General features: G+C 39.2%; 3 protein-coding genes across 3 annotated transcripts; 1 reads left to right on the top strand and 2 right to left on the bottom strand.

The window, feature by feature from the left end:
- Window positions 1-89: 89 nt before the first annotated feature.
- LOC116262901 (uncharacterized) lies at window positions 90-1,169 on the bottom strand. Its single transcript, XM_031642440.2, has one exon. The coding sequence runs from the start codon at window positions 1,053-1,055 to the stop codon at window positions 408-410; it is 648 nt and encodes a 215-aa protein (XP_031498300.1). The 5' UTR covers window positions 1,056-1,169; the 3' UTR covers window positions 90-407.
- Window positions 1,170-2,581: 1,412 nt separating this feature from the next.
- LOC116262735 (uncharacterized) lies at window positions 2,582-10,953 on the top strand. Its single transcript, XM_031642224.2, has 11 exons — window positions 2,582-2,995; window positions 3,084-3,164; window positions 3,340-3,435; window positions 4,227-4,310; window positions 4,650-4,719; window positions 6,947-7,029; window positions 7,182-7,261; window positions 7,379-7,477; window positions 7,563-7,662; window positions 10,427-10,516; window positions 10,610-10,953. The coding sequence occupies exons 1-11, from the start codon at window positions 2,759-2,761 to the stop codon at window positions 10,646-10,648; spliced, it is 1,059 nt and encodes a 352-aa protein (XP_031498084.1). The 5' UTR covers window positions 2,582-2,758; the 3' UTR covers window positions 10,649-10,953.
- Window positions 10,945-12,023, bottom strand: LOC116262736 (uncharacterized). The gene has a single exon (XM_031642225.2). It carries the CDS (start codon window positions 11,989-11,991, stop codon window positions 10,954-10,956), a length of 1,038 nt encoding a protein of 345 aa, XP_031498085.2. The 5' UTR covers window positions 11,992-12,023; the 3' UTR covers window positions 10,945-10,953.
- Between the last annotated feature and the right edge of the window lie 2,700 nt (window positions 12,024-14,723).

Below are 14,723 nucleotides of genomic sequence, written 5' to 3'. Positions count from 1 at the left end.
GTGTCTGTCATAACTTTGGGATTGATCATCCCTGCTTCTCTGCTTTTGAAGGATTTATGATACTGAAGTTAACAGTCGAATCCCGTAAATGGTTAAAGCAAGAATGAAGAATCATTAATCCGCTTAAAGTATAAACAAAGAGACCGTGTTTGCATCCAAACACGCTACGTTTTGTGGCTAATTCACTTTTTCTTCACGGCATCAACCGTGGCAAGCAATTGCAATGCTTTCTTGATCGTGTTATTAATTCTCTGTTCCAACATGCTATTAATGACCATTATTCTTCCTCCCACTTATTGACCTTGCAGATTCCAATACTTAGACGACTAACCGCACACACACACTCTCTTCATGCGTCTACACGTCATACGCAACACGCACCAACTGTGAACAACCATGAATCTCCTTCAATGCTTTCCTTCATCTTCAGAAGAAGAAGAAGAAGAAGAAGAAGATTCAGAGGAGCTGGACTTCTTCTCCTGCATCTTCTTGTTTTCTCCACCATCTTCGAAAGAAGCATCAGACTTCTTCTCCTTCTTCTTCTTCTTCTTCTCCTTCTTGTCCTTTTTCTTCTGCTTCTTGTCTTTTTTCTTCATTTTCATGTACTCCTCGTGCTGCCACTCTGGCTCCAACGTCTCGATGGGGATATCCAAATGGATGCCAGGGTCGTTCGCAGTGCAGCTCCCTCCCACGACCACCGAGTTGTTCACAGCCTGAAAGTTGCTGTTGGCATATGCAGCAACGGCCTCACCATCAGCGGGGGAGCTGACGCGCGTGTCGGCGACTTCGTCGCGGCCGGCCTTCATGGAAGCGCCGTTGTTGTTTCCGGTGAGGGCAATCACTTTCAGGCCGGCGGGGTCGTGGTCGTCGCCGTGGCCACCGTGGTGTTGCTGCTGCGATGGGTGGTGGGATTTGGATGGGTGATGGTTATGGAGGTCTGATAATCTGCCAGTAAGGTGATGGATCAGCTCCTTGATCTCGTGTTCCATTCCCCTGTGTGATTCTTCATGGGCAGGGGGATTGGCTTTCTCGGCTTTTTGGTGGTGGGAAAACATGGTGCTTGGTTAAGTCTGGGGAATCAATCAGGATGGAGATGGAACCTGCTGTGGTGAAATGGGGAGCGGAAATGGCTGCCATTTAATAGAACAGAAGATGAGAAGGAGCATGGGAGGAATAGAATGCCTTTTGCATGCAAAAAGCAAAGAAGCACTATATGCTTATATTTCTACTGGGTGAAGAAGCAAGGTAGCTTCTTTGCGTCAGGCACAGTTTTAGGGGCCAAAATCGCATCAGACCATACTCCTACCAGAGACTTGATCGGGTTGGGTCCAAAGTTGGTCTTCTCAACAGTTAAAGGTTGATGTATACATATATATAAACTCTTTATGGAAAGGCGAACTTGGATCAAATTTTGTGCTTTCAGCGCTTTGATCCATCAACAAAATTAATGAACTCCGGTTATTAGGTTGACTTGAGATTAACCCTGCTTGTACCAATCTAGTTATGGAACTAAGGGTTTGGTTGATAGCTTTGGATCTCAGACCGAGGTTGATCTAAGATCTGTTTTATGCGGGACCCACAGTATAAACAAATATTGAATTTCACCATTATGTAGGAAAAGAAAAGAATTTGAGATCCTCAATTCATTGCCAAAACTTCATATTTAAGGCCAGACATGAGAGGGATCTAATTGTAAATCTGTGGATTTGACATTCTCAAGGATCTCGAATCACCTCAGAGTCCCATAAAAATGTGTTTGATGGTGATAATCGGACTCGAAGTGCCAAGCGTGTTTGTTTCTAGGACCTGGATTCAAGTTTATGATAAAAGTTTTCAAACTCCATGACGTGATATATAAGTATTGCATAAGTATTGGCAATTTTTATTTTTTTCTTATTCGTATTCATGTAGAATCAGCTCCACGCGCATGACTGGCAAGAAATCTTGAATTGATTAAAATGGAATCTTAATTATTTAGAGCAAGGTTTATTAGTTTATTCCGAAATAAACCAAAGCGAATGTATCCGGCTTGATACATTTTGAAATATTTAACAAGTAATAAATCCAATCCAATTCAATTCCACATCTGGATCATATGCGTTCTCACGATTTAGGTTTTATCAAGAATTTCGTGTCAGCGAATATGCAGCCGCATATTCTATGTATAATATACTCTGAAAACTACTATGCATGCAACAAATATGCACCAAGGAAACAGTAGCATTTTAGAAAAATTTTTAAAGTTATGTACGCTTTAGTCTTTTTAACAATTTCATACTTTTCAATTTATCCTTTCAAATCCCTTTTTCATTTGAATGGCAGCATTTTAGTCATTACACACCCATTTGTGTATACAATTTATGTGCATTGATATTCATGCTATTGTCCCTTCCCACTATAAATATATATGTACTTGGCATGCTAACTCCTCCTTGCCCCCATAAGAATTGCCCCATAAGAATATGATAAATCCATAAAAGTATATCAGTATTTGGGTTTAAGTTTTTAAAGTATATTGAAAAAATAACAAACTATTACTACTTCATGATTTTTCCGATTCCTGAAACTTATTTCCAAAAACATTTTTCCAATTCCAGTCCATCAAAGCCGACTGCACCAGAACCCTAGACGCAGTCGGCGTTACATTGGTGAAACTCCCCGGTCTTAAACTCCCGCCAAACGCCGAAGTGGTTTTCCGTAAACCCTAGTTGCAGGGCAGCCTGTGCCCTGTGGTGGCGGGTGGCTCCGTTGTCGCAGGATGGGGCGCGGGAAGGAGAAAAGAGAGCGGGAGGAGGGAGCCGACGACACATCGGCGCCGGCCGCTGACGCTCAGCAGAAGGAGAAGAAGAGGAGGACGCTGCCATCTGCGATCAAGAACAAAGATAAGAGGTCCGCTGTCCATTCGAAGCTCAAGCATGAGAAGAAGGTCGAGAAAAGAAAGAGGATTAAGGCCCGGGACATTGCCGAGAAGAAGGCCCTTGAGCTCGGCGAAGAGGTGAAGTACCTTTCTCTCTCTCCCTGTGTGTCTCTGTGATGTTGACTTACTATGTCGGCTTGACCTTAATTTGTGCTTTAATATGCAGCCTCCACCGAGGAAGATCCCTCGCACTATTGAGAACACTAGGGAGGCCGACGAGACTGTGTGCAGACCTGACGATGAAGAGGTGTATTTTGACGGGCTTTCTTCTATTCTGTCTTGTATTCGTTTCTCTGTTTTCCTTTTTTGAGTTGCTATTGGCTGGTGATGCTCTAATTGTTTGGTGCTGCATGTTGTTGTTTTGCTTTTAGGGGCTTTTGTTGTGGTTAAGATGACTTAATGGCCGAATGATTTATGTGCAGTTGTTTGCTGATAATGATGCAGATGAACTCAGTTCCATTCTCAATCGGCAGCGTACTCCGAAGATACTGATCACGACATCGCGATTCAATTCAACGGTAGGGCTTCTTTTGATGATGTTTGTTTGCTTATCGTTGTTCTCGCTGTTTTTTTTTCTCCTCTTTGCATAGTTCCTGTTTGACTGTTGTGTGCTTGACTTACCTTTGAATGTTAGTAGTCCTCATGACGTAATTTTTGTGGAGAGTCTTTTCAGAGAACTCAGTTGAGTTACTCAGTGAATGGAGGATGTACAATGCAGTCGTTCAATAGATGGTCGATTGATTCTATGGAGTTCTGTGGGTTTTCATCTTCTTGAATATGGTTGGATGGCGTACTGAAGGCTTGTTGGACTTCATTCCTTGGGTCATGGGTGGAGGAGCTGACCTTTTGATTGCCGAATGATGGTTTTCCAATAAGGACGATAAAAGGTGGAATCAAGAAAGAAGGTGGACTACGGGAATAAAATGCATATGTTTTCCTTGATGCTCGATCCCATGTCTCTGCAAGACATAAGCAATGACTTGGAAAATCGAATGGCCATCTAATCTTGCCATATCACCACCCTCAGAATCTTTAAGAGTAATGACGCTGGGATGATTGATGAAGCAAGACCAGACTTGGTGCCTGGACTGAAAATTTATTCCAGTTTTCAGGAAGTTAAATAAACAATAGCTACTGGTGAACTAGTTGTTACATGCTTCGATTTTGTTCAAAGGGACTAACTGCATTGAACAAGTAGTTGTTGTTATGCCTTTTAAATAACTTGTTTCTTAATTTGAAGATCAATCTTTTTATTTCTGGATGGATTTTTTAAGTGTTTGATAATGTGCCATGTTAACGTTATTCACAGAGAGGACCAGCATTCATTGAAGAACTACTATCGGTGATTCCCAATGCTCATTATTATCAACGTGGGACTTATGAATTGAAAAAGGTCGGTCCTTTTCCATTTAATTTTTGGATTGTAATGTCAACTCTCGAGTAAGTAATAATTCATGACCAAGGAAAGGTTGCGTGGTGATCCTCTGCATAATCCTTTTACAGCTGCCACAATTTTTGTGGTGGGGCAGTTTTGCTAACCTGTTTTTAATGAAGAAAAAGTATTTCCTTGCTTGCTGCAGAATCTGTTTAACGTGGGTCTTATGTAGTTAAGTCCTTAATTTGAGGAAGACTGGGTGCCATGCATGTTTCTGTAGTTTTCTTTCATATATATATGTGTGTGTGTGTATTGGTAGACCAACGATCTTGGGCTGATATTTGTTTGTTTATGTAGATCATAGAATATGCTAAAAGCAGAGATTTCACTTCAGTCATTGTGGTCCATACCAATCGTAGAGAGCCAGGTTAGCAGCTGCCTTTTTTCATTCATGTGGGGCTTATTGGGAAATTACTGTTTACTCACTTACTTATTTTTGCAGCTGTTGTGCCTTAGTATTTTTTTTTATAACTTCTATTGTTTGAGTTTGGTTTCTGCACACTTTGTTATTGAACTGTAGACCTTTTTTTAGGTCTTAACTCTTAACTTGGAGGCTTTAGGCTCATTGGCCTAGCCATGGACAGGTGAATCTCTTCTTTATCAACATTAACCTGGCTATAGTTCCTTGACCTAGATGGGAGAGGTCAAAGCTTATGTTGATCCTCCTGCAGTTGGCTAAGGTAGCTAGCTGTGTTAGCAACTCAATGTTGTTAAAATTAAAATTTAGTGACTAGGAACTCGACTTTTTCAGTGTTGATCCGTAACTTGGATGGGTTAAGGAATGGTTTTGTTAAGTATTGAATTTGAAAGAAGGACAATGTAAATAGCAATTTAAATTTTAAACATTAAAAAAAACAATAAAATAGGCTTACATACTTGAGGAATGAGTTCGGTAAACACTTCTGGTACGAGGGAAAGTAGTATGTTATTTGGGAAACACTAACTAAACAGAGCACGAGTGACATGTTTCAAGTAAAATTAACTGAAATAAGGTAATTTCTGTCTAACTGATAATCCGGTAGTTGTATACAGAGAGAGAGCACTGCAGTGTTAAAACAAAAAGGAAAAGAATAAGCGAGTGCATCACACCAACAGAGCGGGAGAGAACCCTGCATTTTTCAGTGGAACACTCACTTGAAACACAAATTCTTGTATCAGTCAATTGATAGTCACCGCCCCCCCCCCCAAACCAAAAAAAAAAAAAAAGTAAAGGAAAAAACCCGAGACATTGATAGAAAGAGCTAAAAGTTGTTGAACTTACAAAAGAATTGGGGAAAATCAAAATCAGCACACGAAACTATTGAAGGCATAAAATATACCTTAGATATGCTTTGCTCTCGGCTTTTTGCTGGATAATTGTTCGTGCCAGCCAAATAGTGGAACATGGTTATTGGAAGAAACAGCATGCCAAAAAGGAGTGACCGCTACTATTGCAGGCTTCCAGCAACTATACAGGGATAAAAGGACAAGAAAAATCCTAATCACAGGTCTCCTATTGTCTTCTAAACTTGTTTTTGAACTCATCAGTGGTTAAGGTTTACAAATCTGCCACCACATGAATTTTTTGGCTTGTCTTGAGCAAACCAAAAGAATTCAGCTGCTTCGTTGCAAGAAAGAGTGGTAAAACTTACCAGAGTTTTGTGTAACTAGTGGCTTGGCCTAGTTAAGTGAGTTATTAATGAATCACAAGGAGTCTTGGAGCATTCCAACTTTGCTTACCACGTTGACCTGGTAGGGAGCTGATCCTGTGTGATTATTGAGTCAACTCTTATGAGTATTTGAACATTGGATCAATTCGTTAATCATGGCTCAATGTATGGACAAAAATCCGTTTGATGGGAAAGTTGTATTGGTTTCTAAAAAAGGAGATTAGGAAAATTTTGTATGGAACATGAGTTTTATCCTGTAGAATCGGATCCACTTTCTCAATCAAACAAAGCGTACAGTTATTTTCTTTTTTATTATTGTAAATGGCAAAATGACTAAGTTTCATCAGTCAACTCCACTCATGTTTCCTTGGTTTGATTCCCAAATGAATTTAAAAGAAAGAGGGTTTGATGTTATAGCTCTGCATTTTTTAATTATTACTATTAGAAAAGATTCAAACATAGTTCAATTTAATTTGGATGATCCTCTGAATCTTGTAAAAAGTGCTTTTCAGCTCAAAATCTATTAATTGGAGAAGTTGGAAAAGGCACTTGATGACTGAAGTTATACCTGCATAAGTTCCCTGACTTGTGCTTTCTCTATCTCTTTCTCTCACTTACTCACGCACATACATGCATTTGGCATGAAAGCAGGAGAAGGGAAGAATTCCATATGAATTTGAAGGGAGAAGGTGGAAAGGGTTTTCTTTATATTTTACAAGCTCAAGGTGGTTACTGCTATCTTACGGGGTTGATGACTAACAAAAAGGTTCATCTGATGTATTCCTTGAAAAAGAGAGGCATATTTTAAATGTTTGAACTTTAGGCAGTTAACACAAATTTGGCATATGTGAGGGCATATAATTCGTGCATGCTTAGCCAAGATCTATGTCAGTTGTAACCTTCTATTTCTTTGAGGATTTATGAGTGTCACTGTTCTTGTCATAGATGCCCTTCTGATCATTGGACTTCCTAATGGACCTACAGCACATTTCAAGCTCTCAAGGCTTGTGCTGCGCAAGGATATCAAGGTGAGCATTGTTGTACAACTATTAGTTGACCTACTAGGTTGACCTGGTAGAGGGCCAATCCGGTCTTAGTCACCACGTCAACATCATGAGTTTTTTAATGACTGCCCCACATCTACATGCATACAATAACTTCTATTTTGTTTTCGAAACAGAATCATGGAAATCCAACCAGTCATAAACCGGAACTCATATTGACAAACTTTACAACACGTCTAGGACATCGTGTTGGGAGGTATGCATTTTTTTTTTCATAATTTACATGCATTTCCTCATGAGGTATTGTTACCTGATATTGATTTATATCATTCCAAATAATTGATATTTTGTCTCGTCATGCTGTGGTTGCAAGGTTGATTGCATCCCTTTTTCCTCAAGATCCAAATTTTCGGGGTCGACGTGTTGTGACTTTCCACAACCAGCGAGATTTTATATTCTTTCGCCATCATCGGTATGAATGTGTTATTTTTTTCTAGCATTGTGAGGGCATATAAGCTCACCAGTGAAGTCTAAATGATGCTCTCTGTCATGTGTAGGTATATTTTTGAAAACAAAGAAAATAAAAAGAGTTTAGAGAAAGATCAGGCTAAGAAGGCTGACAAATTATCTCATGATAATCTCATTGCTCGGCTTCAGGTACTTTGTCTTTCTCTGTACTTAATTATACCTAGTGAACAGGAAGCCAGAGAAATTATAATAAAGTAAGGTTTGCTCTATGCTTCTATCCGTAAAAGGAGGGTTCCTGCTTGTATCTTGCAATTTCTTGTAGAACTTTAAATTGATTATTTTGTAGACATAAGAGTTATTTCCTAAGAGGTTTTTGCTGATCAAAATTAAATTTACGGGCTCAGAGAACCAGAAGCTTTGTAGATCTTAATTAGGATAAAAAAGTTCTGTGGCCATCCAAGAATTAAAACAAGACTGTGTATACCAACAAAGATCTTGGTTATATTCTTCACTGACATGTTAATGGTGGTTCCACCTAATCATTTACCTGCTCTGTAAGCCATCTTATGGATGAACTTTGCATTTCCATTGCCACAATCATCCCCATGAGGGCACCAAAAAAATAATGCTGCATTCCTAGGTCTTAGTGGGTATGGTCTTTGATATCATCGTGATGTTTGTGAACAAATTTCTTGCAAAATAAATAAAGGGTGTTCAATTATCTCTGACCTCATTTGTTTAGATCCCTAAGATCCATAGGTTTAGGATATGAAATTCCCTTAGATCTTAGGTAAGACGTCTTGCCAGTGTAAGAGTAAAATAAGAATCTCAAGTCGGGATCTTTGGTGTGACCTAAGATCCTTAACATGATGATCGATGAACTATAATGTCTATCTTTCACCACATCATTCAACGCATGGCATATCAGATCCATTGATCTTGTATAAAAAATAATCAAACACCCCTAAGGGAATCCTTATGCTTAGTTAATTGGGTTAAACTTAAAGAACTCTATTCAATGTCACCAAAATATGACAAACAGATGCAGCAGGGTACAGTGAGTGTTCCATGTTTCTTAAGGAATGCTTCCATTATTCAATTTCAAGGAATTATGCAACAAAAGTAGGTAGATTGTCTTCAAGCCATGGTCACAAATATCAGTAATATTTTTAAAGTATCGCAATAAAAGCTCACAAAAAGTGAAACAAAAAATGGGATTTATATGATATTTGGAAAATATTGCCACATTGAAAATATGTCGATGTTTTGCAACTAGACTTGCCATGCCATCCTTTCCTTTTTCTGTTTATTTTCATGGCTGAGAAGAAGCAGGTTCAGACTATGAAGCGAATTTGCCAATGAACTGACTAGGCTTTGAAATGGGAATGGTGGATGGGTGTTGATGTGACTCATGTGAGTGATATTGAAGTATATGCTTTGAGTTGGTTGATGAACATAATGTGTGTGAGCATATCTCTTATATGTGGAAGGATTATTGTGTTTGATAAGATGATTAATGACTCGTACTGTTACCGCTGTCCTGGGAGATATGGTTGTTGGCAAGAGTAAAGTAGCTGGTTGGTTATGTTGAGGAGGTCTCAGGACCATGCAGTCTTAACTCTTGAGTAATATTTTTTGGTTGAATTGAATGTGCTGTTGTAAGAAAGATAAGGAAAGGTGCTTAATTTTGCTCTCAATGTCATTTGTAGGAGAACAAAGGCAGTAAAGGGAGCCACTAATTTTGTTTCGTTCTCATTATAGGAGATATCTTCGACTTTGTGATCGCTACGGACATGTCCGTTTGCCATTTATGAGTAAAAATATGAACTTTCTTAGCTAGACAGTTATACTGGCTTGTGTTTTGTCGATTTTTCCACCTTTTTTGAAGTGCATGCTCAATGTCATGTTCATCTCATCACTGGAAAAACTTAGTATCATTGTGTCAGAGAGCTTGCTGCTTGTATGACTTGCTCATGGTTTTAGTTCCAACCTTTACCCACCTTTCAGTTTTTGGTACTTTTTCTTTAATTTATGTTTACTATTTTTTAAATTTTGAGTGTGACATTATTTTAGATAATAGCAAAGGCTGCTGGATATAGGTTGCTTACTTATATATGCCTATAAGTAATTAGGCTTCATCCTTGACAGTACACTATCACCGTTATCTGGTCTCTTGTCACGTGATTTTTTTATTTTATAATGTGTAAGAAACTACCAAAATGATTCAAACGATATTAAGCTACTTCAGGGGTTGACCCATCGACATCCTCTCTGCATTTTTTCTTTTCTCATTTGTTTCTCAAACAGCAATAATGGTTAAAGATTATGCATGACAAAGAAGGGAAGGAGGTACTCATAGTGGTTTCCTTTGAGCGTAGCCTCCATTGGGCATAGGATTTCTTGGGGTCCTGGGCCAAGCTTGGGCCCAAAATGCAGTTTCTCTGGTCCCACTTGCGGAGATTGTGCTGATTATAGAAATTCTCGTTATGGTTCAATTAGCGAGGCCTCAGGCCTCTAGACAGAGATAGTTGGTCTAAATTCTAAATTTGGATGTGCACCCGAGCCTCATATGATTTGACCATATGATCAGTTTCTTTTTGCGGACAACAAAGATCTTTCTGAGGCCAAATAGCCTGTGGCTTCCAAATTTTCTTAAACTTGGTTATTTGGTGCCACTGACAACTAATCGGGGGGGTAAATGGACAAAAAAGGGATCTTTCTCAAGCAATGGCCTTTAGCTACCAAATTTTCTTAAAACTGCCTTTTAGCTGCGACTGACTATCAATCTGAGGGATGGGGAAAAGGGTTTTCTCAGGTGAAATGACCTTTGGCTTCCAACTTTGTCTAACATTTTTTCTTAGCGTCCACTGCGCTCTGTACTCTTTTGTTCTTTTTCCGGTTTTTTTTTTTTTATCTATAAATAATTCTTTTGCCTTTCTTGATATACTTTCAGGAATGTGGTCCACGATTTACGCTAAAATTGATTAGTCTGCAGCATGGAACTTTTGATACAAAAAACGGAGAGTATGAGTGGGTTCACAAGGTAACTTGGCCTTTATTACATTATGTTCTCTCTAACTAGTTCCTGTCTCCTTTGTATGACTTTGTCATGTTTGTGTGTGTTCCACAATTGCAGCCTGAGATGGACACAAGCCGCCGGAGATTCTTCTTATGATTGATGCAGGATCAGACTGATATTTGCTTGGAGAACGAGCAATTTTGTGGTGGAGTTCAAAATTTTGGTGCAACCGCCTCTAATGAGTTTGCAGCATGAAAGGTGTCAGAACTAGGCATGTAATTGTCGTGTCAGAGCTCCTGTATATGACAACAATTTTGGTGCTGAACTATTGTTCTATGTTTAACATAATCTTGCCTTTTTTCTTTTGCCGTATTTGTATTGTGTTCTTGGTTGAGAAATGATGTTACAATGACAAAATTTATGTCTAATAAAATGCAATTTACAGCGAAGCTTGATAAACATCACCTCTTATCATAGTCTAGGTGGGTGAGGGGCAGGCCTGTTTCTAATTTCATTTCCGAAGAATGCTTTGTGCCGGCCAGTAGATTGGCAAACCTCTTTAAGAGTAGCAGGCATGTCAATCCACAGATGCTTCCACAGGCAACTCTTTCTGCTAGATGGCCTTGCGTGGAGTTAACAATGAGACGGGCATTGTCTTTTATTGACAACATCCAGGCTAAACCCTCCAGCATCAGCATAATCGCAGTAGCGACCTTGCCTGTGTTCCGGTATACACCAAACACAAGCCTGGAACACAAAATGCCTGCGATTGATATCATCGTAGCAGACCATCCTCGATATGGAAGGTATGTCCCACCAATTGTCAGAACTTGTTTACGGCACACACATGAGGTGCATTCGCCAGAAAATGTTGATGAAACCAGGGCCTCCAATCCAGTGTAGTAGGGCAAGATAAGAGAGTCCACATACAGGCTACCATGCAGGATACCGGAAATGGTTGATACCTCGAGGAAGACGGACTTGACAGATGCTGCAGGTGGATTGTCAAATGCAAGGGCAGATACATGTATGAGCTGAAGAAGAGGAGGAGCAGCATAATAAAAGGGTAAGATGGTGTTGATTCTATGCCCTTTTGCCAAGCAGAGGAGGATGAGGGGAAGGATGATGGGCCCAGAGGGTACCCAGTATCTTCTTACTGGTTGTGGTTGGTTGGGTTCTCTGCCCATGATGTATCTTCTGACCTCCACCATGGCAAGACATGCAGCTATTAGATAGGAGGCTGCTGAGAGGAGAAGAACCGAGAGATCGACTGCTGGAGGATAGTTTCCCTGGTAAGTGCTGTCGCAGAAGTAATGGTAAGGGCAAGTGACGGGGTCTGTCGTCTCCTCTACCTGCCATCTTGTGCATTTGAAGAACGTCGTCGTGATATTGGCCAGCGCCCATTCGAGCTCAAACGATGGATGCTCTGGATTTAGCAGCATCCTGTTGTTCATTCTCCTGCCTCTGACTCTTGCGCTGGAACGTTTGATCCTTTCCATCAGGTGAGAGCTTAGAATTAATAAACGTGCAAGCCATGTCGTGTTTGTTAGAATAGGAACCCCCACTCGACTCGAATGAGATGTACAGGCTACCTGTTGGTACATGCTTCAACCCCAAAGGATCGGTGGGCTGGTGTCACCCTAGGGCGGTGATTTGGTATCTCCATTGATTGATTGATTAATTTTAATTGATTAGTTTCGAGCACAGTGGATTGCAGTTGTAGGTGGTATCAGTTTTTTTCTCTTTTTAATTTTTTTTTTTGAGAGAGAGAGAGAGTGGTCAGGTGCTGGGTAAGTAAATATGGTAGAGAAGCATTATGTCAAGTAGAAGCTTGTTTATGCGAGAAAGTTGTTGGAGCGTGTTCGCTTGTTGAAATTGTTAAGTTCTTGGCTGCCTGTCTTTGTCGCTTTGGAGTTTTCAGTGGAAGATGGGAAGGAATGTCGACGTTTGGTACGAGATCGGGAAGTTACATCTTGCAAACATACAGACGCATTTATGCGACCACGACTAATGACATTTTACATGATGAAAAAGCCCATGAATGGACCTTTTATTTGTGTTTTTTACTCAAAAAAACATTATTTTTCTTCTACTTACAAAATTTTGGACACTTTTTTTACCATTGATTTTGCTGATCACAGGAGTCTTATGGTACAGCTTGCATTTTTGTATTTGGCAATTTAAGATATAACTTGCACTAGATCAACGTTATAATTCTTACTGTATGAAACTGTATATATATATAGGTCAACGAAGTTGTTGGGGGATGCTTTAATTGAAGCATTTAACGCCATCTTTTTAAAAACAATTGTTATTTAATTCAGGGAAACCTGGAAAGAGGTTTCATTATGCTATAAATGGTTTAGCAATTTTCGGTTTGTTATTTGCCGTAGGATCCCTTCTGCTACTTTTGTTAGTTCATGCCAATGCGGCCACATATTGGAGATCGGTCGACTGCATATTCGATTTGTTGTGAGGAAGCATGAGGCAATGAGAAGTGGGTAATTCTTCCTTTTCGTGGTCTAATAACAAGGATCTGCGAGTTTGTAATCACGTTTGTTAGTGGGTTTCATGTTTTTCCACGGCATCTTACTTTAATCATCGTTACGATGTCTCCTCAGTTTGATTCTTGTGGGTGCAACACTTCTACCCTGAAAACAATGGCATGCAAGACAGATGATTTTCTCTTTTAATTTACCTGTTCGTTTGGATCTAAAACCAAGCTGGTTCAAATGTCATCCAAGTGCATTCTTATGCAAACAAATATTCATGGCCTGATTGTCTAATTGTTGTTTGCTATTTAATTAGGAATAGGTGGCCTGGCCTATCTAATAAAAAAGGTTATTAAAAAGTGAGTACTTTAAACAAAAAAACTATACAAAAGATTTGAGTAATGTAAATTATTAACATGAAAAAGCTTGATATCTTAACCTAAATTCATGTGACTCACGTTATTTTTGAAAAAAAAAAAATGTGAGCCACTAAACAGAAAAAAGAAAATTTATAACTGTCACTAGTAAGAAACTGCACAAGTTTAGTGAATCTCTCCCCATTTATCACAATTTCAAGAATTACCAATTGATTATCTTACGAAACATGGGCCGGGTTAGGGGCATGCGAAGAGATGTGTTTGTACTTGGAATTTTTTGTGCATGTTATACGTCTACATTTTAAGTAATAAAGTATGATAACTAAGTTAAATGAAATGATGCATTACTGCCACTGCCACCATTGGTATTGACACAACCCAAGACCCTTGGAGACAGGGGGATTGGTGGAAGCCCTTGGACTTTTTTGTTGGTGGTAGAGTGTCATAACTCACTTGCTCTCCAGAAAGAATTAACAATTAATTGTGATTTTGATTTTTTTTTTATTAAAATGGTCACTTGTCAATCGAAAGGGCTTCCAGGATGGTAGCTGAGCTACCACGGTCCACGTTAACACGGAAATCAAACTATTAATCCATTAAAAAGTTAATATGTATTATATTTATCATATTACTAAGAGTGAAAAAAAAAAAACTAATATGTTGGCACAGAGTAAGCTGTCTTGATTAATATTATGTTCTCTTTTTTCTTGTTCTGTTTTTGTTATTTTCAAATCATTTCTAGCATTTAGCCATTATTCAGGAAAAGTTTGTCGTTAAAACATTTAGACAGCTCTCTCTCTCTCTGTGTGTGTGTGCATGCTGATGCTGTCCACTTTTAAGCAAGCCATCGTCGACTTCCCCATAAGGCTCCACAGCTATAAAGATCACACAATTAATTATGGATATGGTCGAACACTTACCATGATGTCATCATAATTTATCATTACCATCATTCTATCATTAAGACTTCCGCATAAATATTAATGCGTCCCCAATATCATCTGACAAACTTGACATCTATTATTATATTTCCTTGAAAATGAAGACCATATCGTCACTACCTTACCTCGAACCTACCTGCCATATACTAATCTCTTTGACTGTACCTGCCATAGGGCATGATCCAGTTGTGTTTGGGCATCTTCACCTGTTTCTCGTTTGGTTTCATCAGATTTGAGTTCATTGACTATTTTTCAAAAAATTAAAGAACTGAAGACTACACTATTATTTGCTCCATGCCGTCCGGTACTGCTGCTTCAAGTTGGATCTTGCCGGAAAATGTTGAAGTCTAGCTATCTCAGTTGACAGTCTAAGAGAACCGCCACCTTTTAAGAACGCCTGAGGTTTTGTGTTAAATGACGA

The sequence above is a fragment of the Nymphaea colorata genome, chromosome 10 (assembly GCF_008831285.2).
Source record: "Nymphaea colorata isolate Beijing-Zhang1983 chromosome 10, ASM883128v2, whole genome shotgun sequence".
NCBI lineage: Eukaryota > Viridiplantae > Streptophyta > Magnoliopsida > Nymphaeales > Nymphaeaceae > Nymphaea > Nymphaea colorata.
Note: the sequence above shows the minus strand (reverse complement) of the source record. Positions and strands in the feature narration are given on the sequence as shown.